General features: G+C 30.6%; 3 protein-coding genes and 1 long non-coding RNA gene across 7 annotated transcripts in view; 2 read left to right on the top strand and 2 right to left on the bottom strand.

Moving 5' to 3' along the window:
- Positions 1 to 3,475: 3,475 nt before the first annotated feature.
- LOC116774307 (uncharacterized) lies at positions 3,476 to 5,762 on the bottom strand. 2 transcript variants are annotated; one of them, XR_009753213.1, is made up of 4 exons: positions 5,433 to 5,758; positions 4,654 to 4,918; positions 4,183 to 4,409; positions 3,476 to 4,104 (listed from the first exon to the last, which is right to left on the bottom strand). It is a non-coding gene; the product is annotated as an uncharacterized LOC116774307 (long non-coding RNA). The 2 variants fall into 2 exon arrangements; XR_009753212.1 differs by having other exon boundaries at positions 3,476 to 4,409; positions 5,433 to 5,762.
- Positions 5,763 to 7,232: 1,470 nt separating this feature from the next.
- On the top strand, positions 7,233 to 9,533 carry LOC116774302 (AN1-type zinc finger protein 2A-like). Its single transcript, XM_032666995.2, has 6 exons — positions 7,233 to 7,463; positions 7,571 to 7,613; positions 7,734 to 7,920; positions 8,474 to 8,628; positions 8,852 to 8,954; positions 9,356 to 9,533. The coding sequence occupies exons 1-6, from the start codon at positions 7,409 to 7,411 to the stop codon at positions 9,497 to 9,499; spliced, it is 687 nt and encodes a 228-aa protein (XP_032522886.1). The 5' UTR covers positions 7,233 to 7,408; the 3' UTR covers positions 9,500 to 9,533.
- A 678-nt stretch (positions 9,534 to 10,211) lies between these two features.
- LOC116774301 (uncharacterized) lies at positions 10,212 to 14,218 on the bottom strand. The gene is made up of 7 exons (XM_032666994.2): positions 13,590 to 14,218; positions 13,166 to 13,424; positions 12,671 to 12,998; positions 12,385 to 12,559; positions 12,088 to 12,196; positions 11,036 to 11,290; positions 10,212 to 10,831 (listed from the first exon to the last, which is right to left on the bottom strand). The coding sequence occupies exons 1-7, from the start codon at positions 13,835 to 13,837 to the stop codon at positions 10,580 to 10,582; spliced, it is 1,626 nt and encodes a 541-aa protein (XP_032522885.2). The 5' UTR covers positions 13,838 to 14,218; the 3' UTR covers positions 10,212 to 10,579.
- A 702-nt stretch (positions 14,219 to 14,920) lies between these two features.
- LOC116774366 (splicing factor C9orf78) overlaps positions 14,921 to 24,385 on the top strand; it is a 51,841-nt gene continuing 42,376 nt past the window's right edge. For 2 of the 3 annotated variants that reach the window (XM_061524910.1, XM_061524911.1), the window contains exons 1-2: positions 14,921 to 15,535; positions 20,607 to 21,106. In XM_061524910.1, the coding sequence (XP_061380894.1) occupies positions 15,115 to 15,535; positions 20,607 to 21,094 (909 nt within the window). In that variant the 5' untranslated portion in view covers positions 14,921 to 15,114 and the 3' untranslated portion in view covers positions 21,095 to 21,106. Of the gene's footprint in view, positions 15,536 to 20,606; positions 22,638 to 24,385 lie in introns of those variants that run through there. The other variant, XM_032667082.2, reaches the window with a different exon arrangement.

Genomic DNA, 24,385 nt, shown 5'->3' with positions numbered 1-24,385 from the left:
TGTCCATTATGTGTTCATACACTGCTGACTTCGACGCGCGCCTATTTTTAATGTCTGAGATATGTTCCTTCGCCCTTGTACCGATGTTCCTCTTATTTTGTCCGATGTATGACAAGCCACTGCCACAATCGATTTTGTATATGTTTGTATTAAGAAATCGTTGGCGGTAGATGATAAATAACAGGATCAACTAACAAACATTCACACCTCGTTTGCCGGTGTGTCACGGTTGCTGCAAAGTAACCGAAACGTCGGGGGTATCTAGTTTTTTTAAATAGTAAAATCCGCGTAGTAATCCGAACAATATTAGTTTCCTTCTATATGTTCTTACTATTTTCTCGATTCGATATCAATGATATTTTAAATTAAATTATGAAGTTAAAAGTACCATACTCTATATCCCTCGTGAGATCTGCGGCTACGAACAACTATAATAAAACATAATGCTAATGCATATTTATATCATTACCAGCCCGAAAATATATTTGATTAAAGCACATTGTTGTCATTATTGCCACGCACGTCCAAGATTTTGACTGATTCTTTCAAAAAAACTATTTTTAAATAACAATACGGTGTTTTTATAACTGCGATGACTATACTTCGTAGACGTGTAAATACAAATGTAGATCAGAAACACACGATGAAACCACAGATGCCAGCTTTTTTCTTTCATTGTACATAGCTTCCAGAACCTTGTTTATAATAATATCTTCATCTAAAATGAAGTTTTCCTATTGACATTTAATTTACACTGCTACTGCATAGGACAGCAATAAGGGATAAGTTAGAGCAAGGATATACTTTTTAAGAAATCATCAATCCATTTAAAATACTCTATTGGGATAATCCGTTTATTTAAATCAAAAAAGTAATGAAATATATCATAAAATTAAATATGTGAAAAAATATAACCCCATATTTTTACTAATAAGTAACTATAGTAATAAAATCATTTAGATGACATAAGAAAGTGTTACACATAAACTAGGAATAGCATACGAGTACACATTTATTACCGCCTGTTCCTGTGTGCAGTGCAGCAGTAGGCATGAAATCTGTGGCCACTGCTCCTAAAGAATGGATTGTCTATTAGTTTCATCAACTTATCAAAAACCTTACGAAACTTATTCCTATCACGAAACAGGAATTCTTTTTCGTCCTCTGAAAACGTTCTAAATAATGTTGTTTTGTTTGTTTAAATTTTTAATTAACCACAGTAAAAAAGGCAATACGAATGTTTTATTCTTTAAAGTTCATTTTAATTTCGCTGTTATTAAAGAACAATAACCCCATATGGTACACTTCTTTCAGTTGAGAATAAGTTGAATTTCAATTTAGGTCTAAACATAAGAACTAGGCAGGTTGCTATACTAATGGCAGCTCCCTGAAGTTTGCCATGAACAGCCAAATATATATTATTAAATGCCAATAATTGGTTCCTCCATGTGGGACAATGACCATCATCAAAGTCGACCTGCACTCCTTGAACATCTGCTTTTAAAGCTGCGGTGAAATGTGCTGTGTTGGATGCCGAAACATCACCTAAATCTAAGTGACGGTTTCTATAAGTAATGCGTCTATCAATATTTAATTCCAGATACTTTGAAGTTAAAAGGATTGCTGTTCTTTTGGTATCATTTCTCTGTTTAGGTTTGCTATGAAATTCAAGAAATTTTACAAAAAACTTTGCACGCCTTGTAACTCCGGCGCGACGTTGTCAATAGCTGAACACCAGTCATTTTAATAATTTTTGATTATACTCATAGAATTATTTAAAACGCTCACACATATTATCACAGCTGTAAGTCAAAAGATGACTGGAATAAGTTATGCAGATCATAAAGTAGTAAGTCATTATTGCTAACGAGGAATTTTATCACTTCCGATTACAATATTCATATTAAATGTTCTTTGTTTAATAAAAACTTGCATTAACAAATACATATATATTTCCTATATACATATTTGAATAACAAATAAATACTAATTTATGGGTTCATTGAGTGCGTTTAAAGTTTTATTCATACTGATTTTCTTTTCTTATATTCTTCTGAAAAAATGTAAATTGCATTGTTTGGGGTAACAAAAGCCGACTTCTCAATCGATGATTCCCATATACATAGTTGAAGTAATGAAGTTGCCACGGATTCAGTAGTGAGCGTAATTGAGACACTTCATTGTGAATGTTCAAAAACTGACCAGCTTGGCTGATGCATGGACGGTTGTATAGTCTAGTTTCAGTTGCCGTTTTTGGCATACATAGATATGTGCTATTAATCATTTTAGACTTTTTTACGATCTAGCTTCCAATTGTCACATTTATGGGTGCAAGTTTTTGTCCTTCTATATTGTTTATACTCGTGGAAAACCTTGTGTAAATGTACAGTTACTTGGATTTGTCGGTTATTTGTAATTCTATTTTGTTTTCTTAGTTTTCATAAACTAAGAACATTTGTTTATATATAATAATATTATAAAGCTGTAGAATTTGTTTTACAATTCCAGAAACCCAACCGGTAAAACCATGAAGTGCAGATCGGATTTAATGTCCGTAGTGACAGAGAACAACTGTAATACTACATTTACACTCTCGTCTCGTACCTCGTCTTGTGCTTCGTCTCGTATTACAGCTCGCACCTCCAGACGCGAGTGCTGTGAGGCACGAGACAAGACCCAAGGCGTGCCGCGAGCGAATATTTACACTCTCACTTGTGCTTCGGCTCTTGCCTCGTCTTGCGGCTCGTACGCGAGTGTAAATCTACTATAATATTCACATGGACGGAGTCGCGGGAAAAAGATAGATATATTAATAATAATCAATAAGTTCTTTCAACAATTATCTTAGGGTTTTACAAAATTTTTAAAGACATAAATCCCTTTGAGTGTGCAGTAGTAAAAAATAATAATAAAGATGTTTCTGCGTCATTTGATGATACTACTGAGTCACTATTATTTAACGTTATTAGACATCTCTAATTCCGCACTTCATTTTTAAGTCCAATTTCCGAATCTGATATATAGAAGAATATTTTATCTGTAAGCTAAGATTCAAATAATACTGATGCCATTACTGGTAAAATGATGATGCGGAAAGTGTATATACATTTTATACCCTCCCCGCCTTACAATCACTTTGATAATGTATTAAATATTATTTTATTTTAATAATTAGGTGTCAAAAACGTGCGTTAAAGAGGAATTATTACCGATAATAGAGTTACTTTAGTAATTTATAGTAGAGTTATTTTATTTATACTGAAATAATTTTTAACACTGAAAGTCGGCCGCTCTCAATTAGCGCAAGAAAATGATAAGCAGAAAACAGAACACTGTTGTAACATTCTAGAGGAAAGAACAGTACCTATATAATAAAGTTTGCCCATAGATTAACACACCATATACACTAGCACTACGATAATTTATCAATGAAACAACAGAGAAGGTATTCAAATCATTTATTTTGTGAGGATTATTTAATATCATGTTGTGTTTATTAAGGTACCAACGCGACGCAATTAATTTAATCCCACGTCAGAGTCTATCAAATATCAATGATGAATGACAGAATTGAGGGTGTTACTAATTAACAAATACATATATATATTTCACCTATGCATGCTTTATTTCTTAATTGTACATCTTTAAGTCTTTATTTTTATGTAATACTTTGATCAACTAGGAGATGAACCTTTGCATTTTTATCTCTCTTAGGTCGAGCAAAGTTCTCGATGTAAATTTAATGAAGCGATCTCTATGTTCAGCATCGAAGCTTTTTCTGGAAATAGGTTCTCTTTTCCGGCCCTAAAATTGGCATTGGAAATTTGTCATGATAATAACCACCCCGGATAACTACTCTATCAATCAAAAAAAATTTTCGATTAGTCATTCGGTTGCCGAGATTACCTCAGTGGATGAATGAACCAAGTCACCAGTAGAGCGTTCCGTTGGACACACAAAAAGAAATCAAGGTTTATCTGATTAAATTTTTCATATTTTGTTTTTTACAAGTGTCTTCAATGCCAATACCTTGAAACTTTGTTTTATGCGAGATCAATAGCTAGTCGATCATTCATCAATTGTTTTTATGTGTTGAAACCTTAACTAAATAATATTCATTTGTAAAAAAAAATTATCGACATATTTTAGGATATTATATAGTCCTTTCGTAATACTACTCACCTCCCGATGTACATATGTGAGCGGCAGGATAGGGGACGAAAACCCATGGCAATCTTACTCAGCCATAAACCTCATCGTTAAGTTGCACACAATTGACAACAGATGGCGTTACCTAAAGTAACATACTCAAGTTATCCATTTTTGAATACCTTGTTATTATTCTTCGGGAAATGTTCTCGTATCCGTGTGCGTTTCATGAGTTATTGTATTATTTATTACGACTTTGCCTGTTAACAATTTTATTGTCATCATGTGCTTTACGAAATTACCTAGCTTATTAATTGGACCACAGACTGATCGTATAAGTGAGATGAATCAAAAAAATATAACTCATCAGTTACGTTATTTCGAAATCATAAGCATCATAATTAAATAAATAATTGCTTAAGGTTTCGTTTTCAAGATTTGTTCTTACTTAATTTATATTGCAGTAGGTATACTTATAACAAACTTATTTTACATATTCAGAACCTATATATTTGTCGGAGTATGAAGCACTTGTCGTTATTTTAAAAGAGTGACGTCAGCATAACTAACGTCACCAATGCCCATATTCTTGAATGTCGCCAGGATCGCAGACTCTTGAAGGTAACCTCGTAGACGATTTGGTGAACTCCTTACTTCGAAGAGGTCCGATCCCTACAATTTGTAATCTTTACTGTCGCCTCTATTTATACGAACATTGTTGTGACTTCACTCGCACAGGTGGCTACACAGCTGGTTATGCGGGTGACACCTGATAATTTCAACTACCCTTAATTATTAGTTATTAAAATAATAACAAATGCGCCGTCATATTGATTATCAAAATGTAAATAATCTCACACAGAGTTATTTATTCAGTGGAAGTGTGTACTCGATATTAAACTCAGAAGTTGTTGGGAAATTTGATTGATTTAATATTTATATTTGGTTTATTATTTCTATTAAATACTGTTTAATTATTTAATGATCAATAGAATATTAAATTGTAAAACTAAATTTGAAATTGAATCAATCAGATATTAAATTAAAACTTTAAATAAATTACATACCATAAAAAATGTGTCACTTTTAATCTTAAATTGTGTTTTCTACAATTGACTTTTTTAAATTCTTTAAATGATTAAATAATTAAAAATAATATTGTTGTGATATATAAATTGATAACTTTTTTTAAGTATTTCATTTCCTTTACTCATATAAATTATATTATAAGAACTACTTAACGACGCACTATTGTTTTTTTAGGAATACAAAATGACACAAACCTTCCGTCTGTTACCGGTGGTCCTGTACTCCAATCACTGTTCATATTTCATTTATGAGCGTGATATTTATAAGATTTAATTGTACAGGCCAACTTGTTCCTCATGCACAAGATGTAAATATCCTAAGATGGATCTGAGAATACCACTCCAAATAAAAAATGTTATTTACTTAATATACACATTAGTTTTAAGACAAAAATTCGACTAGTACAGTATGGAACACATATTATATGATTTGAAAAAAAATATAAATAAAATAACTTTCTTCATTTTATATTTGAAATACATTATTCGAAATCGATTTAGAATTTTATTTGTTATTATTCATGTAAATAACTAGTATTTGTAAAATGCAAAATACATTTCTTTAATTTTTTAATGCCTTTGGCTTATTTTTGAACAGGGTATGCAGTACAGTACTTATTGAAACTTAACTTTTATTTATATCAATAAATGTAGTGAATGTTAAATGGATGTTATTCCTCACTCATAGAATTTTTATACCATGTTTAATAAGAGTGTTTTGTTTCACAATGTCTCTCACAGAAGAATTTACTTAAATTATAGATGGAATATAATGACTGAAAAGGAAAATATTTGGTAATCCAACAATATTTGCACAAATATGTGTCCTGAAAATTTTAAATAAATTTGAAATGGCTTAGTGGAAAAAAAAAACAGATATAACAATAGCTACCAAATGTATAAACTTAGTGTTAATGTGCTTAAGGATTTAAAATATATCAAATAAAGGTTTACAATTTTATATCATACTTGTTAATATTTAACTTTAAAAGGTGATTGAGGAATAAGGTGAGTAAAAGGTGATTGCCATACTTCTGGCACTTGTTTTACCGCATTTTGTTAATGGATCACATGTGTAGGGTGTACAAGATATTTTACAAGTTTAAATCACAAAATATGGGAAGAGTACTACAAACTCGACCAACACATGAATTTTGAAATGTTGTCTCAACTGCCACGTGAGTTGAAAGTTAAATATTGTTTAATTTTGTTTTAGTTCTTTAATCGTGATTAGCAAGCCTTACTTCCACTATCTGTGCAAGGAAAATTTTATGTGGGTAGTAACTAATCGAGATGTCAGACGCTGTACCTCGTTAGTACTTATTTTTACTTTTAAGTTTGGCTTCCTTCACACTGGAATTGTGGAATATTTTGTCAAAGTCAACGTTTTACTCGATTTCTGTTTTTAACTTGAGCAATATTTACTTGTTTTTGTTTGTTTAAAATACGCCCTTAATCCGTGCAAAGACGTGCACAGTATATACAGCCAGTGTCGTGGAGAATGGAGAAGACACTATAAATCCGCAATGGTTACTTAATTACTGAAAGTTAATATAATGAATAGGCTTTGACAGCCAAAAACGATATGAAATTGACATTAATATTTATTTTAATACGATCGAAAACAAAGAATTTTTTTCTGTATCTGTATTGAGGTTTGTTTAAATTTTATTGCGTACACGATTTTTAATAAACACGATCAAACCGAAATTAAAAATTATTGAAATATATATTTGGAAAAAAAAACTTCAAATAAAAAATAAACAGTATCGTCAACTGTCCCTTTTATACCGCTGTAATTTTTTTGCTACTTGGCTGGTACGATAATAAAATACAAAAAGTAAAGTTAGATCAAAAGTTTAATAATTTTTTTAAGTAAGATATAACATAATTTTATTGTTATGTTTTTTATTTCAAAATTCCAAACTTAACAGCATGACATATGACAATGACATTTTAAGTTTGAAAATGTCTTATCAACTTTCATGATTCATCAGAATTTTGCATTTATTAGCTTCCTAGTTAGTATGAATAATAGATTTCAATTTTGTGCAACTTATATATATAGAGTAACCACATCAATATTTCATCATTCTGTAGCAAGCTAATTTGTGATTAAAACATACCATCGAACTTTTGTTGTTATTGTTATAAATACAATACGAAAAACAATGGAATTTCCACATATAGGAAAAAACTGTTCATATAAGACATGCAATAAACTAGGTAAGCCAACATACATTTCATTAATATTTTCTGATTCCTAATATAATCGTGTTAATTATCCAATATTTAGAATATCGCAAAATTTATAATAAAACACCATGTTTCAGACTTCCTGCCAATGAAATGTGACGCATGTAAAGATGTTTATTGGTAAGCTAATGGTTTCTTAAATTATAATTATCTCTACACTATTTTTATTATAATTTTAGTCTACCCACTTTCAAATATAATTTGTAGATTTTTTTGTTTAAAACAATATTTTTATTACAGCTCTGATCATTTTACCTATGTTAAGCATGAGTGTCCAGCATCAAATTCTAAAGATGTACAAGTACCGCAATGTCCTCTATGTGGAGCTTTAGTGCCGGGAAAAAGGGGTGAACCACCAGACGTTGCTGTTGGTGCTCACATAGACAACCAATGTACCTCAGATCCAGCTAAGGAGAGACGGAAAAAGGTTAATATAAATTATATTTGCTCCACATATAACACTCTTGCCTATCATTTGGACCATCAAAGGCCACAAAAGGAATCAGTTCAACAAGAACTGTATAAGTTTTAAAAAACAAGGGATGTGACACTCAACAACAGTGACATAAGTAATCACTAATCAGTGACACATGAACACATTCAAAATACAATTGTTATAACAATCATCAAATCTGGGGTGAATCCATATGTTGCCACATCATATTCTGAGGAATAAGCTTGTATATCTAGTATTTTAGTTTTATCAAAATCAGTTTAGTGATTTTTGCCTGAAAGACCAACTGATTAAATGTAAGGAATGAACAACATTAGTATTATTTCCTTAATTTTTTGCTTAAATATCAACAGGTTGTTTCTTTGGACACTAATATAGTGTAATATTATATATTATAAAACACAGTAAAAGTTTCTATGTGGATTGTCTGAAAGTATGCTTTATAAAAAAATTATAAACACTCTAATTAGTACAAAGAAAATTTAAGGTCAATAAAATTTTCACCTTATTTGTTATCAATTTACAGGTGTTCACAAACAGATGTTCATACAAAGGCTGCAAGACGAAAGAAATGGTTCCATTGGTGTGCGTCGAATGCTCTTTGAATTATTGTTTAAGGCATAGACATGCTGCCGATCACATGTGTGAGGGAAAACTGGCTGCTAAAAGACGACAAGCTGCGTGAGTGAAATTTACATGAATGTGTTTTATTATAATAATAATATTATTATGCAATTGTTTGTTCCCAATCTGAAAAATGGTTAAAAATAATTGTATCTTATATAATTGAGGCATTTCTTTAAAGAATATTATGGTTTATATAAATTTTAATACACAGGAAAGAAAATGTGTAATTCTTAGATGTTATATGTGTTGGTCTAAAAATTTACTTTCTACTGCACAGTAATGCGGCGATGGCGCGACTTAAGGCCAGAGAGGTTAACTTATCAAATAGGACTCCGACAGCTGTTGCAGCTAATAATTTCACTGAGGTGCAAGGAAACATGGTAAGAAATAAAGAAAAGTTTCTGCCATATTATATAACTATATTTGTATTGCAATTATTTATATTACCTATACTATCATTATAATTCTTTAATATCCTTCTATTCAAAGCGTTCCTAAATTTATTTAGTCTACTGCCAACTTTGTGAATAAATAATGTTTTAGCGCCCCATTTTTACACCTATTGAAAAACCATATGAACTTATCCTAGCTAAATGAAAGTTCTATTCCATGATTCAAACTATTTTGGTAACAAAATTACTGAATAGGCTAGTATATGTACGACATCAGATGCAAATCTTATTTAAAAATAAACTTATTGGATTAAGTCTAATTGTTTTTCTTATTAGCTTTTTTGTATTCTATTGAAATATAATTAGAGTGCAAAATTCCTTCGTTTCAGACCGAAGATGAAGCATTGGCTCATGCATTGGCACTATCTCTACAAGAAAATGGTAATGTTCATACGAGAGACACTAACTTTGCTAGAGCGCTAACAAGACAAAGGGTCGGAGGCGAACAGAATTCACGTTGTACGGTTTCTTAGCATTTAATACAATGAAATATATTTTAGGACTAAACTGAACAATTTTTATTCCATCAATATGTAAAATTTAATAAAGAACTTAATAAATTACTATCAGATATTTGCTGCTGCTTAAGTGATTGAAAAGAATACTACATTGCACAATTGCATATATAAATATCGACTTATATATTTGACAATAATGTGATCATTGTTTATAAATAAACCAGCTGTCATTGATTAGTATAAAAGTAAAACAGATTATATAACAAAAGACATAGATTATATATTTTTATGTAATAGTTAGATAGATAATTAAAAAAATTATTTAATTATATTTAAGAGTTAATATTATTTCTTCTGTTTTGTCTAATACTATACTTGATTTTAAATGACAAAAGCTTTTAGCTATATGGCTAAAGATGCTCATATTTTTTATGACATTTAGAAATAATTTTTTTCATTGTATAAATGATATTTCTTGACAATATAATTATTTAAATAAATGCACTAATTTACTCATAAAAAATCATTTTTCGGAGTCTATGCAAGTTTTATTAAATCTTTATAATTATGCTTTGTCTAAAAAACACAAATATATTTTAATATATTAAAGATGATTTGTTTAACCCTTTTACGCAGTTTTATTTTTGATTTGGCATTAAAAAATTCAATTGACCTAGTCTTATGAAATGTTGAATTAAATAAGGAATTCTAAATAAAAAAAAAACAATATAATAGTATAACATTTGTATAATTAAAACTATGTATAATTCATTTGGCTTATTATGTAATACATATACCTTAAATATCACTAATATATTGTATATTAATTAATTATTGATATAAAAAATACAGTTCATTAATTTGAAAGTGGGATAGTCTTCATTTAATGTACTCACCCATAAAATATGTAGGTATTATATGAAAAATAAGAAAAACTATGAATCTGTTCTTAACATAATTATGTACTCTATAATATAGTAGTATTAAACATAAATATAAACATAATATATCTACTTATGCCTTTGGTATATAGATTCATCTCATGACATATAAATATATATATATATATGTTTTCCCCAATTTAACCTGTCTTATTTAAAGATTACTTAATAGAGACTTGTTATGTAAGGTCCTGAATTTATGATTGTCATTTAAATAGCTTGTAATGAATTCGGGCGGATTTCTTGATAGAAATATCTCTAAACACATATATTTCGCTGCTGTTAGACGTTTCCTTTCAGCGTTTGATCGACAAAGATTTTTGTGAGCGTGTGAAGCAAAAATTGATGCAACTTTTTCAACAAGTTTTGGTGTAACATTTATATTTGGATCGTCTTCTAAAGCAGGCTGGAAACAGAATTAGGTAATGTAAATAAAAAGTATATACGAAAAAAAAATGTATACAAATCTTACAAAATTGATGACATTTTTTTGATCTTGAAAAAATATTTATTTTTTCAAGCAAAAGACAAAAGGAATTTTGATCGGTAAAAGCAATCTCATCAAGTTGTGTTTAAAAATTATTGTATTATGATATATGATTATAGTTACCCCAAATCTTATCCATTGCCATATTTGTGCTCTCGAAATCTCCGCTGTGGCTGAATCTTCGACGTTGCCATTATAAAAAAAATGTCCGATTCCCGCCAACCAGTGATAAATAAACAAGATGGCGACTGCTACGTTGTGTTTTAGACCTTGCATAGTAACACCTCCGCTTGGAATTGTCAATAAATCTTGTGCAGTAACATTCAAGTCTAAAATGCGATGGATCTGATTCGGTAAAGCCCCACTCTTTTTCCATAACTATAAAACAAAATAGATACCTGAATCTTCATTATATAACAAATTGAGACTTTAGATGCAAGTGATAGAATTAAATTTGTGCCTGGAAGCAGCACCTCTGATATTTCAGTATTGGGAAAGATTGCTTCAATGTGGTTGGTTGCTCAATAAAATCTAATGCGGAAAGATAGGCGGCTATGTAATGGCGATTATAATAATCAGTAAAATTATAACAAACGAAATGCACTCTGCATTGCACTTTTAAAAAAAGAACACAAACATAACATGGGAAGAATAATGAAAATTTCAGTTGTTTGTAATAAGGACGAAAAAAAAAAAAGGTTTTGCGGAGTTTCAATGTAGTATAAACTATGACATAGTGTGTTAATAAGTTTTACTGTACAAAAAACACCTTTTTCCATATGTGTAAATTAATTCTAGACGACATGGCCTCATCAATATAAGTGATGTTTTTTGTTTTATCTTTATAGAAGTACTAGCATCATAAAATTTGTTATAGTTATGTTCAGTTACTAAGCTTCACTCTTTTTACTTTATGCGATATTTAAATACTTAACAAACTGTCCGACATTTAATTTCTCAGTATATAAATTATTATACTAAATATAAAAAAATATCTTTAATCTCAATATTCAGTCCAATGTTTGTAATATCATTATTTAATATATCAGTCTTCAGTGGGTAAGAGTAACTAAAAACATGCATGGAACCTGAATTTTTCATCAATAGATATCTTGGTTATTTCTTCAACAAATTCAAGATTTTTTTTTTTCTATAACTCGGACGATAAAACTCACTTCATTGATATGGGGAACGATACGCGAATCATACACCATGAAACCATCCACACCAGATTCTATTTCTTTCATTTTTGCCTCCAGAACCTTATTTATAATTTTCTTTGATCTGTAATAGAGTTTCTATATTGTTAGCAAATGATTATTGCTATTTAGGCATTACTAGCACAAATAAAGTTGATAATTATATGAGCAACCATGAGAAGTATATTATGTGGAAGAAATAATATATTTTTTGTATCCAAAACAATAAGAGAGGTACAATAAAATAATATTCACTATATTTAAAGTTAATACCCATTATCACTTCCGTCTGTTCCTGGATTCAGTACAGAGGCGGCCATTCCACCCGTGGCTAATGCACCCCTCGCATGACATGTATGGACCACCATCTTCATATAACTATCAAGGAACTTGCGGTCCATATTAACATACTTATTCCTATCAGGAAGTAAAAATTCCTTTCGGTCCCCTAAAAATATTTTAAATATTTGGTTTTCACTGTATTTTTATTAACAGTGAGAAATTCTTCACAAATATCAGAAAGGGCCTGTACGTCCAGTTTTCTTTAATAAGGACTTACCAAACTTTGCTATGATTGATGCACAATAATCCCATATTCCACAATTCAAACCCATACAATGGTCCTTAAGTTGAAATAAAATTTCCTCTAACTCAAATGTAGAAAGAATATTTTCTATTAAAATGCAGGCTTTGATGGTTCCATGGGGCAGGTCGAGTTGTTTTTGTGTCCATACAAAAATTTCATTCCAAAGTTGTGCTTCATTTGATCCTTCTAGTTTTGATAAGTAAAAATATGGTCCACTATTGGCCTCGTACAGCTTCTTAGCATTATGATACATAAGAATACCAAAATCTACTAATGGACCTATTGCCTCCTTGCCATCAATCTATAATAACAATAAATATTTTATCAAACTATTTTAAGTATGTTATTCTTGTTAGTGTGTTTTTAATTTTTTTATTGGAGCTGTCTGAAGCAATTAATAATTTACATACAACATAAATATAGTTTTATATACCACCATATTTTACAATATCCTCAAATAATACTTACAAGAATATCATGATCTATCATATTCCAAGCTCTCGGTCTAAGCATTAGAATTGGGCAGGTTGCTATACTAATGGGAGCTCCCTGAAGTTTGCCATGAACAGCCAAATATATATTATTAAATGCCAATAATTGGTTCCTCCATGTGGGACAATGACCATCATCAAAGTCGACCTGCACTCCTTGAACATCTGCTTTTAAAGCTGCGGTGAAATGTGCTGTGTTGGATGCCGAAACATCACCTAAATCTAAGTGACGGTTTCTATAAGTAATGCATGTATCAATATTTATTACAACATCCATCAAAAGAAATATTAAAAATTAAGCAAATGCGAAAATTTTATTGCGAGAAAATTTAATTTTTGTCTGAATAGTTATATATGTATGTGAAAAAAGCGGAAGCATACCTTAAAATTTAAATACATACTGAAGCCTTATTGGTAAAGGACCAACTTTCCAACTTTTATCATTACGTTCTGAAGAAACTTTAAAATTTAGACCCTCAGCGGACTTTATAGCAGAACGCCGCAAACGTTCATTGTAAAGTTTATCAATTCTGGTATCAAATTCTCTGTGAAGGTTTGCTATGAAATTCAATGCATCTTTACTAAATATTTTCTTTTGCACATCTTGTAATTTCGGTGGCGAAGATTGCAATAATAGAACACCAGTCATTTTGACAATTTGTGATTAAACTTATGGAATGTTACTTCGTATCGTAGGACAAGACTCACACATATTATCACAGTTGAAAGTCAAAAGGTGACTGGAATAAGTTATGCAGCTCGTAAGAAAATAAATTATCATTGTAGGCCCGTGTTTTTTATCACTGCTGATTACAATGTTCATATTTTATGTTGATTTGCTAGTTGACTAGTTGTCATTCAGATATAACTTGCCTCAGGGTCGTTGTTAAAGAGTTAAAATAATTTTTAAATATTTGCTTAGATTTAAATGAAACTAGTATTTTTCGAATAAACTACGCGTGATTTATTTTTGCAAAATCGCCTGCTCGTGATCATGGTTGCTGAAAAGTAACCGAAACGTCGGGAGTATGTAGAACTTTACAATAATAAATCACGCGTAGTTTATCCGAAAAAAAAAATACTAATTTCATTTAAATGAATAAAACTCGCGAAAATCTTAGATCTCATTATTTGCTTAGATTTCAGCTTCTAAGTTTAATAAATGTACTTAAAAATATTTCGTATTATATATTTGAGTGTATTTATTAATTTATGTGATATATAACAATTTATTCGATGCATCGTAGATTATGATTCCATTTACTACTTACAGACTATTATATCATATCACTTCGGTATTTGAATGCAGAGATAAACTGTTATAAAAATGATATTTTTTTTCCTTTGCCCTGTCATAATACCTAAAGTTGTTTTGCATTTATACTATTTTTTACTATCGTTCTTAAGATTGCGTGTTAACCTTCAAAATAAAATATAAATAAATAAGGTTCCAGGAAACAAATTCATAATTATTATTTTTAACTAAAAAAAATCGTTACTAAAATAAAAAAAAATTAAAAAGAAAAAGCCTATGGAAATACGATATTTTCAAGAAGGATTTGTTTATTGGTACTAAAAATGTCTCCCTTTTTGTTTTTTTTTTTTTATAAGTATTTCTTAAATTTCTTCAGTAATGAAAATCATTCAATTATCTTATTATTATATGTATCGCTTAAGCCGCATCATAATTCACATGTTGTTTGTGTATATTGTGATTGTCTGTGGTTATTAAAGAAATGACAATGGCAGATGTTCCTACATACTCATTTCAGAGTTGTGTACTGTTAGTATTATAATAAATACGATTTTTAAAGTTAAGTGCACGTGCAAATTATTGTTATTATACTTTTATTACCCGATGAAGTACTTAGATGAAATTCTGATGGATATGAAGTTCTGTTTTTAAACTTTTTTCATCGAATTTGAATGATGGATGAATCGAAAGACATTCCTCAAGTTGAGGAAATAAAATTTAAACCCAAAAAGAAGAAAAACCTTCGTCAAAGGATAAAGGATGAAGACGAATCTGATGATGAAGAACTAATTTTATCTAAACTAGAAGAGGCTAAAGAGATCCAGAAACTTCGAGAAAGGCCCAACGGAGTAAGTGTTGTCGCTTTAGCAACTGGTCAGGCTACCATATCTGAAGAAATTACTTGTAAAGATCCATTTAGTGTTAAATCTGGAGGCATGATTAACATGCAAGCCCTTAAGAGTGGTAAAGTTAAACAAGTGGAAGATGCATATGATACAGGTATTGGCACACAGTTCTCAGCAGAAACAAATAAACGTGACGAAGACGAGGAAATGATGAAGTACATAGAAGAACAATTAGCAAAACGTAAAGGTAGGTGTATGGTTAATAATAGTATTTATTATAATTTGTTTACAGTTCAATGGATCTTTTTTTTATATTATTTCATTGTATTTGTTTAGTTATGAATAAAGCAAACTATTTAGGTATAAAACTAAGTTAATTAATTTAAATTGTCTTAGTTTTATTTAGCTGACTTTGATGCCTTTTTTTAAAATTTTAATGTTTCTTTGACAGTGAAAGACTTATCATATACTTTCCATCAATATGATAGACATTTTTGGCATGTGGTGAAATAGTGCTTAATGTAAGCCAGTATAGTTGTTAATTGGGTGAATATACAGTATTTCTATTTGAAGGAATAATAGCAATAAAACAAGTAATTAATATTTCAGTCTTGTAATTTATCTGTAACGAAATTGTTACAAGGCGGTATAGAATGACAAGAGAGAGAGAAGTGACAGTGATAAAAAAGAGAACTAATTTATTTTGTTTGCATTCCATTCAGAACAGTATTTGATATTTTGTCTCCCTGAAGAAAATGTCATATATTCCATTTGATATTGATAAATTCTCTATCATTTGTCTACCTTTTCTTCTTTTGCCATCTCTGTAATTGTTTTTGTCCAGATTTCATTTCCTTCGCTCGTCATATGTCCTGTTAAGTAAGCAATTTCCAATAACTGTTTTGAATATGTTGTTCACATCTTTAAATTTAGTGATCATTTTAATTTTGTTTTATCTTATTTCATCTTCATACTCTATTTACACTTCTCTCTATCCTATTTTGACATATGATTAGTTTGTTAGTCAGTTTCTCTGTTAATGCCCATGTTAAACATGGCAAATTGCATGTGTTATATATAAACTTTCCATTTATTTTTATTCTAATTGACATGTCTTTGTTTTTTATAACCGCACTAACAGACCAAAATCTTTTCCACATTTTAGCGATTCTTCTGTTAATTTCTTTATGTATAGCATCCCATGTGGTTATTAACAGTCCTAGTTCTATCTATTTGTCTATGTATTATATTTTCTCCATGTTTACAGATGTTGTATGTTTCTGAGGCATTAGTCATAATTTTGTTTTTGTTGTGTTCCTAGTAAGTCCTGCTTTTATGCTTAATTTGATAGTTATTGTTGCATTTACTCTAGTTTTTTTGGATATTCTGGCGGATCAGCTGACAGCATGAGGCAGAGCCACACTTCAACGCCTTGATGTTGCTTGCATCAAACTTTCACAGACAGGTTTTATGACAATCTGTTTGTCAGTTTCATCTGAGATGAAAATTATAGTACATACCGTTGGATAGTTTTAAATTATAAAAATTCATAAACTTAAAAGCCATGTTTAAAGTACTTTAATCTACACAAAATTTTTAAATTATACAAATATTCTTTTTGTATAATTTAAACTTTGCAACTATTTTCTCTAACTTCGAACACATTTTATCGTTTCTTATTTTCCGTTTCATATCTAATGAACTTTTATTTACTGTATATGACTCTCTTACAGGTATGATATTAATTTGGGTCAATACTTTATTATGTTTTGACTAGTTTATCACTTAATACTTTTTTAATATCGTCTTTTTATTGCAATTTGTTGTCAAATTCATATTTTCTTTAAGTTGATTTTGGATCACCTCTCTGACTAATAATTATTGCTTCACCTCCTCTACATTCTCTTTCTATTATTCCGTAAATAATCAATTTTGAGTTTGGGGCCATTTTCTGTTGTCCGATGCGTCGTAGTTTTTTTGATAGTCACGTATCTTTTGCCGTACCTGTTTAATTTTACAGTAATGTTTTTTAAGAAGTTTATATTGTACTGTCGGCTGAGTTTCGGTTTGTCTGTTAGCAGCCAGACCGAAATTGTGTTGTGAAAGTAGAGGTTGGTCTTCATCATAAAATGTTGCTGGACAGTTTTTAGTTAATTGTAGCTTCATGCGATTTTTATACTTTTTAGCCTTCTCTCTCCATATTTTTCTAATGGCTCTTTTTTCCCTTCAGCCATACCATATATACTAAGAGTATTTGTGTATTTTCCTTTTATTTTAATTCAGCATTTTTAACGGGATCGTTTTTAATTTTCATGTAGCGTTATTTTTCAGCTTGACACCCATTTATTGGCAATTTAAGTAGTTGTCCCATGAAAAACGTGAATATTTCTCCTAATAAATAATTTATAACAAAGAAGGGATTTAAACTTCTTCAATACTGTTAATTTCCAATAGACTTTATTTAAACTGAAGCAATATGATTTAATATTTATAATAATATAATATTAAATATATTTTTTAAAACAGAAACATAAAAACTTCAGTACATTTTAACCACCTATCAATGTAATCAACTAAGATTATTTTAAATAATGAGGAGGCTCTAATCATCTAAGTAAATCAACATTATGAGATCATTGTATTTAAGTGCCTACATAGTAGCTATTAAACATTATCTGATTCAGTTAACATTTTTTCTATTTCGTCCGTGATATATTTTTATTTTGTCTGCCTCCTAGCATTCTTTTTATATCAATTAACTCCTCATATTCTCTATTTTCGACAACGTATTTCATATAAAATTTCTTGGAAAATAGTATTTTTGTTATTCGTCGTTGATTGTTTTTGATTTTTTTCTTTGGCGCCGGTTTGAGTCTCTTTTCTAAGTGTTTTCGTTCAATTTCCGTTTTTTCTTGATCCTTTCTACTTTGTCTTTTTATATTCTGATTTTTCCATTTTTGTGCTTTCCACTGTTCTGAAGCTAGAAGAACCGATTTTTTTCAGAATTTTTGACTACATTTCTTTTTATTGTTTTAGGTAATATCAAAATATAATAGATTAGTGAACCTCTTATCTTAGCAAAAAGTTTTGGTAGTTTCGAACACGAACGGTTCGAACACGACAAACAGGTGTTAGTGTTATTATTTCTGTGTTACCAGCAGTATTGAACGTAAAAAGTACTATTTATTACACGAAAAAATACTGTATTCAGTTATCGGTTACCAGGGGCGTGCACAGAGATATGGGATAGGGTAAGCCTTTGTTCAGCAGTGGGCTCCGATAGCTGATGATGATGATGATGAAGCAGAATATGTTTAAAAAAAAACATTTTTCATAATAATTTCCTCCTCTAAAACATTAATAACAATAGTGAAATCTAAGACTTTCACGAGTATTCATTTAAATAAAAATAATATTTTCGGATTACTATGCGTATTTATTACTTTTAACGGGCATTCGAGATGTCTGCCGTAATCACGGTTGCTACAAAGTATCCGAAACGTCGGGAATATGTAGTTTTTAAAATAATAAAAAACGCGTAGTAAATTAACATAAACGTAGTAGAATCCTAAAATATTAGTTTAATTTAAACATAACTTTTTTTAGTTAAATCTAAACTGGTCACATACCTTCTCTATGTAATTATTTTATAATAATCATCAAACGAAAACAAAAGAGAACGACAAATTAAAATCAAACGACAATTGAAAATGTACTCGTAATTAATTTCTTCAAACACACATCACTAGTACAGAGCTCCCAACTGTAATTTTCCATCATTCTTTAATAAAATCACTCACTAGCTACTAAAAAACTTTATCACTTGTGCTTAAAAAGAAATATAACAATACTCAATAATAACAAAATGGCGAAAAAAATATTAGAAGAGTATACCAACAAATGAAATAGTCCTTTGTCATTTGACAGTTTCTATGTCTTTTTAAACGAGTACGGTTAAGGAAGCAGTGCCTCTGGAACACTAACAAATGCATAGTTTTTGCACACACACATGCAAATGTTTCCTGCATACAACAAGAGATTTGTAGATCGTCCTTGAGATCGAAAATGTTCGTTTGACCGATCGAAAATGTTCGTTTTTACGTTTATAGACGGCACTTGTAACAATTTTACCAAATCGTGAATCAAATGATATAATAAATGTAAACATTCGTATTTCGGCATGTATGACGAAAAGTATGTAAATAAGAATTAAACCATATAAGTCTAGTTCTTGTATGGGCAGGGTATGCCGTGCTTGTTTGCATCTATGTTGTGCACGCCACTGCTGGTAACCTTATATTTGATAAATAACTGTAATGTGTCGATAAATTGGTGGAGCAAACCCAATAGGTGGTCTTACCTTATTAATGCCTTAAATAAAAAAATATCTTGAATAGAAAACCATATTCCTTATTGTTTAAGCATACCAAAAATATAATATTATAATTTTAAAATGATATCCAATTAGCGTATATTCACCCAAATTGCAATGAATTTGTATAGGTTTATGTTAATTTACTAACGTATTATTAACATAAATTTTGATTGTGTTAAAATAATACAACCATGTGGAGAATTTCATATACTTTTATTTACCGCAAGTGTGTACATTTTTAGTCTGATATGCGTGCCATCTAAACCATTTGGAAGAGAATATTCTTCAAGGACTTATGTTTGTCATATTTGTTTTGACACAAATTTGTTCTCTTCGCATTTCTTTCATCTTTCATTACAGCTACTCGGAATAGTCACCACTGTTTGTTCACCTTTTCTCGGTACACCTTTCTATGCTTACCTTATGTACTAAAGTTTTTACGTAGGGTAGCCTTAGCAATAGTTTGTATCAGAGCACTTCAAAGAGAAAGCTTTCAGTTTCCATTAATGATCCTATGTTCATTGTTTAAAGTTTATACTACATATTAGTATGAACTTCATACATACATATATGTACATATTATGTATAGAATTATGATGGAAAAATTGGAAGTGCTCAATATAAGGTTGATGAAGCTATTTAGTGATAAGGATAATAAAATGAGAAGAATCACTTAGGTCAGTTGTGTATTCAAGTTATGTAATTTTTGTGTTTATTAGGTATTAAATTTAATAACTGTTATATTTGAAACCCAGATACTTGACTTTGTTGAAAATAAATCTACATACTAATTTAAGAACATGTAACATGTATAAATTTTTAGGATTTGAAATGTCACCGTATAAAATATTTTTATAAATTAATAAGTAAGGACTTGCCTTATTTAAAATTTAATAATTCATTTCAAATTTATGTTAATATTGTGTATTTTTTTTTTTTGTAGAAGGAAGTGACTCATCCAAAAAAGAATCAGATGACAGCGAGGTATTAAAGTATTTAGCTCCAGAAGAAGCTGCATTACTATCTTTACCAGAGCACTTACGGTCGTCCTCAATGCACAGATCGGAAGAAATGCTTTCAAACCAAATGCTGAGCGGAATTCCAGAAGTTGATCTGGGCATAGATGCGAAAATAAAAAATATTGAGGCAACAGAAGAAGCAAAAATGAAACTTTTATGGGAGAAACATAATAAAAAGGATGGCCCATCACACTTTGTGCCAACCAATATGGCTGTAAACTTTGTTCAACATAATAGGTTCAATTTGGATAGTATTCATTCTAAGAAGAGGCCAGCTGAACGACCAATACAGAAAGTCGAAGTCAGTGTTATTGATGAAAGTGTTAACAAAATAGTTAAAAAGGCAAAAGGTGAAAGAGCCACTGATGATTATCATTATGAGAGATTTAGGAAACAATTTCGAAGATATTGAAACATTACAAAGGTACCATTTATCGTATTTGTTTTTTGTAAATGTATAAGTATAATAGTCCATTCAATTTAGATATTCGAAGGTGTAAAACTTCACAAAAAGTTGAAAATCAATTATCTAATTTAAAGCAAATAAAGGGTGGGCCATTAGTTTATGCGAATTTTTAAAAATCATAGAAAAAAAACTACAAAGCTTAGGAAATATAAACAAATGGGAATTTTATTTTTTTAAAATAACATCACTGAGATGTGCATCATCCACACGTACACACTCCTCGAACCTGGACCTCAAATTCGAAAAAACTTGCTGACACATCGCTCGTGGGATAGCAGACATTCCCTCGCAAATGTTGTTCTTGAGCTGGGCAATTGTCGTCAGTTTATTGGCATAAACGCGGCTCTTGAGGTACCCCCACAGAAAAAAAATCCAGTGGCGTGAGATCTTCGCTCCGAGGAGGCCACGGAATGTCCGTTCGACGCGATATCATTTTTCCAGTAAACATTTCCTTACTCACCCATTTACTACTGCTAAGGACTCATTGGATGTAGGAGATGTCGCGCCGTCTTGTTGAAACCAGGTCCTGCTGTTGTAGGCTTCAAAATTATCCAGTTGTGGGAAAAAAAAGTTACGGAACATGTCTGTATAGCGATTAGAATTTACTGTTACGGTTTGGCCTCGCTCGTTTTCGAAGAAATGGGGTCCGATGATTCCTTCAGTCGACATGGCTGCCAAACCGACACTTTAAGCGAATGTCTTTGATGTTAATTTGGGATTTTCTGAGGCTCAATACCGACAATTTTGCTTATACACATATCCACTTAAATGAAAATGAGATTCATCCGAGAAGAGAATATTGTTCTAACTTCGAAAACGCTGTAACATTCTTTCGGCAAAATCACCGCGAAGATGGTGGTCATTTGGTTTCAATTCCTGGACTAATTGAAACTTATACGGGTGAAATTTAAGATCTTTTGCCAAAATACACCTTAATGATGTTCTTGATATAGTGAGCTCAGTTGATCTCTTTCGTGTTGATAACTGGGGATCGCGCCGTACGGACGTCGAGACTTCGCTTACAGTTTCTTCCGTTCTTATTGACCTTGGACGCCCCGAAGGTTTTTGATTCAGTGTCGAACCCGTAGACTCAAACATTTTGACCCACGATCTGATAACACTTTCACATTGATTTAAATCATGTAAACTAAACTCAGAGCGAAATAGACGCCGCGTAACAGTGCACGAATCGCCATTTTTGTAATAAGCCTTTACGCAGAACGCACGCTGCTCACCGGTGAAACGCTCCATGGCGACAAAATTTCCGAGAACCAAGCTACCTATCCCTACTACCCGCGCTACCGCTCGCTCCCGCGGCCCTTTCACAATCACTTTGATTTGAAATTCGCACGCCTTTCTGGCCCACCATGTATTTTATTCGAGGTCAAATATAAAAAAAAAAGTTCGCCATTTTTATCAAAACGGTAAGTGTTATTATAAACGTACTCTAGACAAACGTAGGTTAATAAAATTATCTATAAAAAATGTATCATTTTTTTTACTCGACTGTTTCTGAGATATAAATATTCAAAAATTTGATATCGTCATAATATGCACACGTTTCCATACCAGACGCAAGATAATTAGGACGGCACAGGTATTTGTGTATTTTCTAATTTCATTAGATTTCTGTAACAGATTATTGGTTATAATCTAGTTCTGTAACGGATATTCGCGCATTCCGCACATTTTTCAATATTCGCATTCGCAAAATTATGCGAATATTTAGCGAATGTTTTTAATAAACAAAAAGGAAATTATTATATGCATATGAAATAAAATACAATAGATAACACTTAGATATTATTATTAAATCATACTTCTACATTCTAAATTTAAGTCTCATTTATGAAAAAAAGAACTTCAGAGATCTTATGAAATCCTACATTAATCAGCCTTGTTATAACTAGGTTTGTATTTATTTAGTAGTATATTATTAATTTATTACCATTTTAAATAACGTTTACAATTTCTTTTTACTAAAAAACTAAACAATTACTGAAAACAAAATTATTAAACTTTAAATATCTAATGTATTAATAACCTTTGGCTTTAAAAGTATATTTTTTCCATTGCACTTTATGTATATGAGGAATGAAATATAAACTTAAAAAACAAAACAACAAATACTTAACTATTTGTAATAAACCTTTTTCAAAAAAAATATTATAATTATTTTTATTTTAAACTAAAGTTTCTAATACTTGTTATGTAAACATTTGTCTTCAATTGCAAGTTATTTATTTATATATAAAAATAATGATATATAAGTAAGTAAGAAGGTACACAAAATATAGTTTTTCTAATAAGGGGAAGTACGTCCAAAATGATATATTGTTTTATTAATCATCAATAATAGGAACACATTTTTTTCATACAACTTTGCTTATATTAATTGGTTAACAGGAATCATATAGATTTTGTCAGAAAAATCAACACTTACAAAAATATTTAGTATTAAATGAAGATCAAGAAAAATCCGTTCTGTCCATACCGTATGGACAAAACGACACAAGTCGTATGGACTAAATGACATACACAGCAATCAACATAACAAAAATGATAAAATAAGAGATAACAATAAAAATTAATTGCACAATTCACAAACAAAATTTTTGGTACGTTTTGGCAAATCAGCACAGGCTGCGTGAATCCAACGACTGAACCGCCTGCACCTCAACCACCCCTCACCAGGCTTTGAACGTGAGTAGAGATCGTTGCAGTAAATACAGGCACAATCATCTTCGTTTTCTTGATCAGAGCGCTCTTCATTTGAGTCATCATCAATGTAAAGAGACTTAGTAACTGCTTGTTTCCTTTTACGAGTTGGTTTTTCAGCTGCAATCTCTCGTTTGTACTTTAATTCTGCCATATTTGGTGATGACGTAAGTAAGAATGTTGTCGTTCGTTTCTTTGGCTTTCGTTTACCTTGTCCACTTTTAAATTTACCACTGGGAACTGGAGAAATGACATTAACTGGAACAGCTAAAGAACTTGTCGATGCAAACAGCGCCGGCTCAACGAAACTTGGCGCCCTAGGCAAAACATTGGAACGACACCCATAAAAAACACAACAAAAAAAATACTAGGTACACCGATTAAAGATTGACAAAACAAAACTCCGCACAAACAAAACTGCGAATTCTGTACTTTTGAATAACCTGGAAATAGCACATTCAAAGATCAAAAAACATTTTTACTAGGTACTGGCATGGGTTCAGGTAATTAAAGCAAAGC

This window comes from Danaus plexippus, chromosome 26 (assembly GCF_018135715.1).
Source record: "Danaus plexippus chromosome 26, MEX_DaPlex, whole genome shotgun sequence".
Classification (NCBI taxonomy): Eukaryota; Metazoa; Arthropoda; class Insecta; order Lepidoptera; family Nymphalidae; genus Danaus; species Danaus plexippus.
Note: the sequence above shows the minus strand (reverse complement) of the source record. Positions and strands in the feature narration are given on the sequence as shown.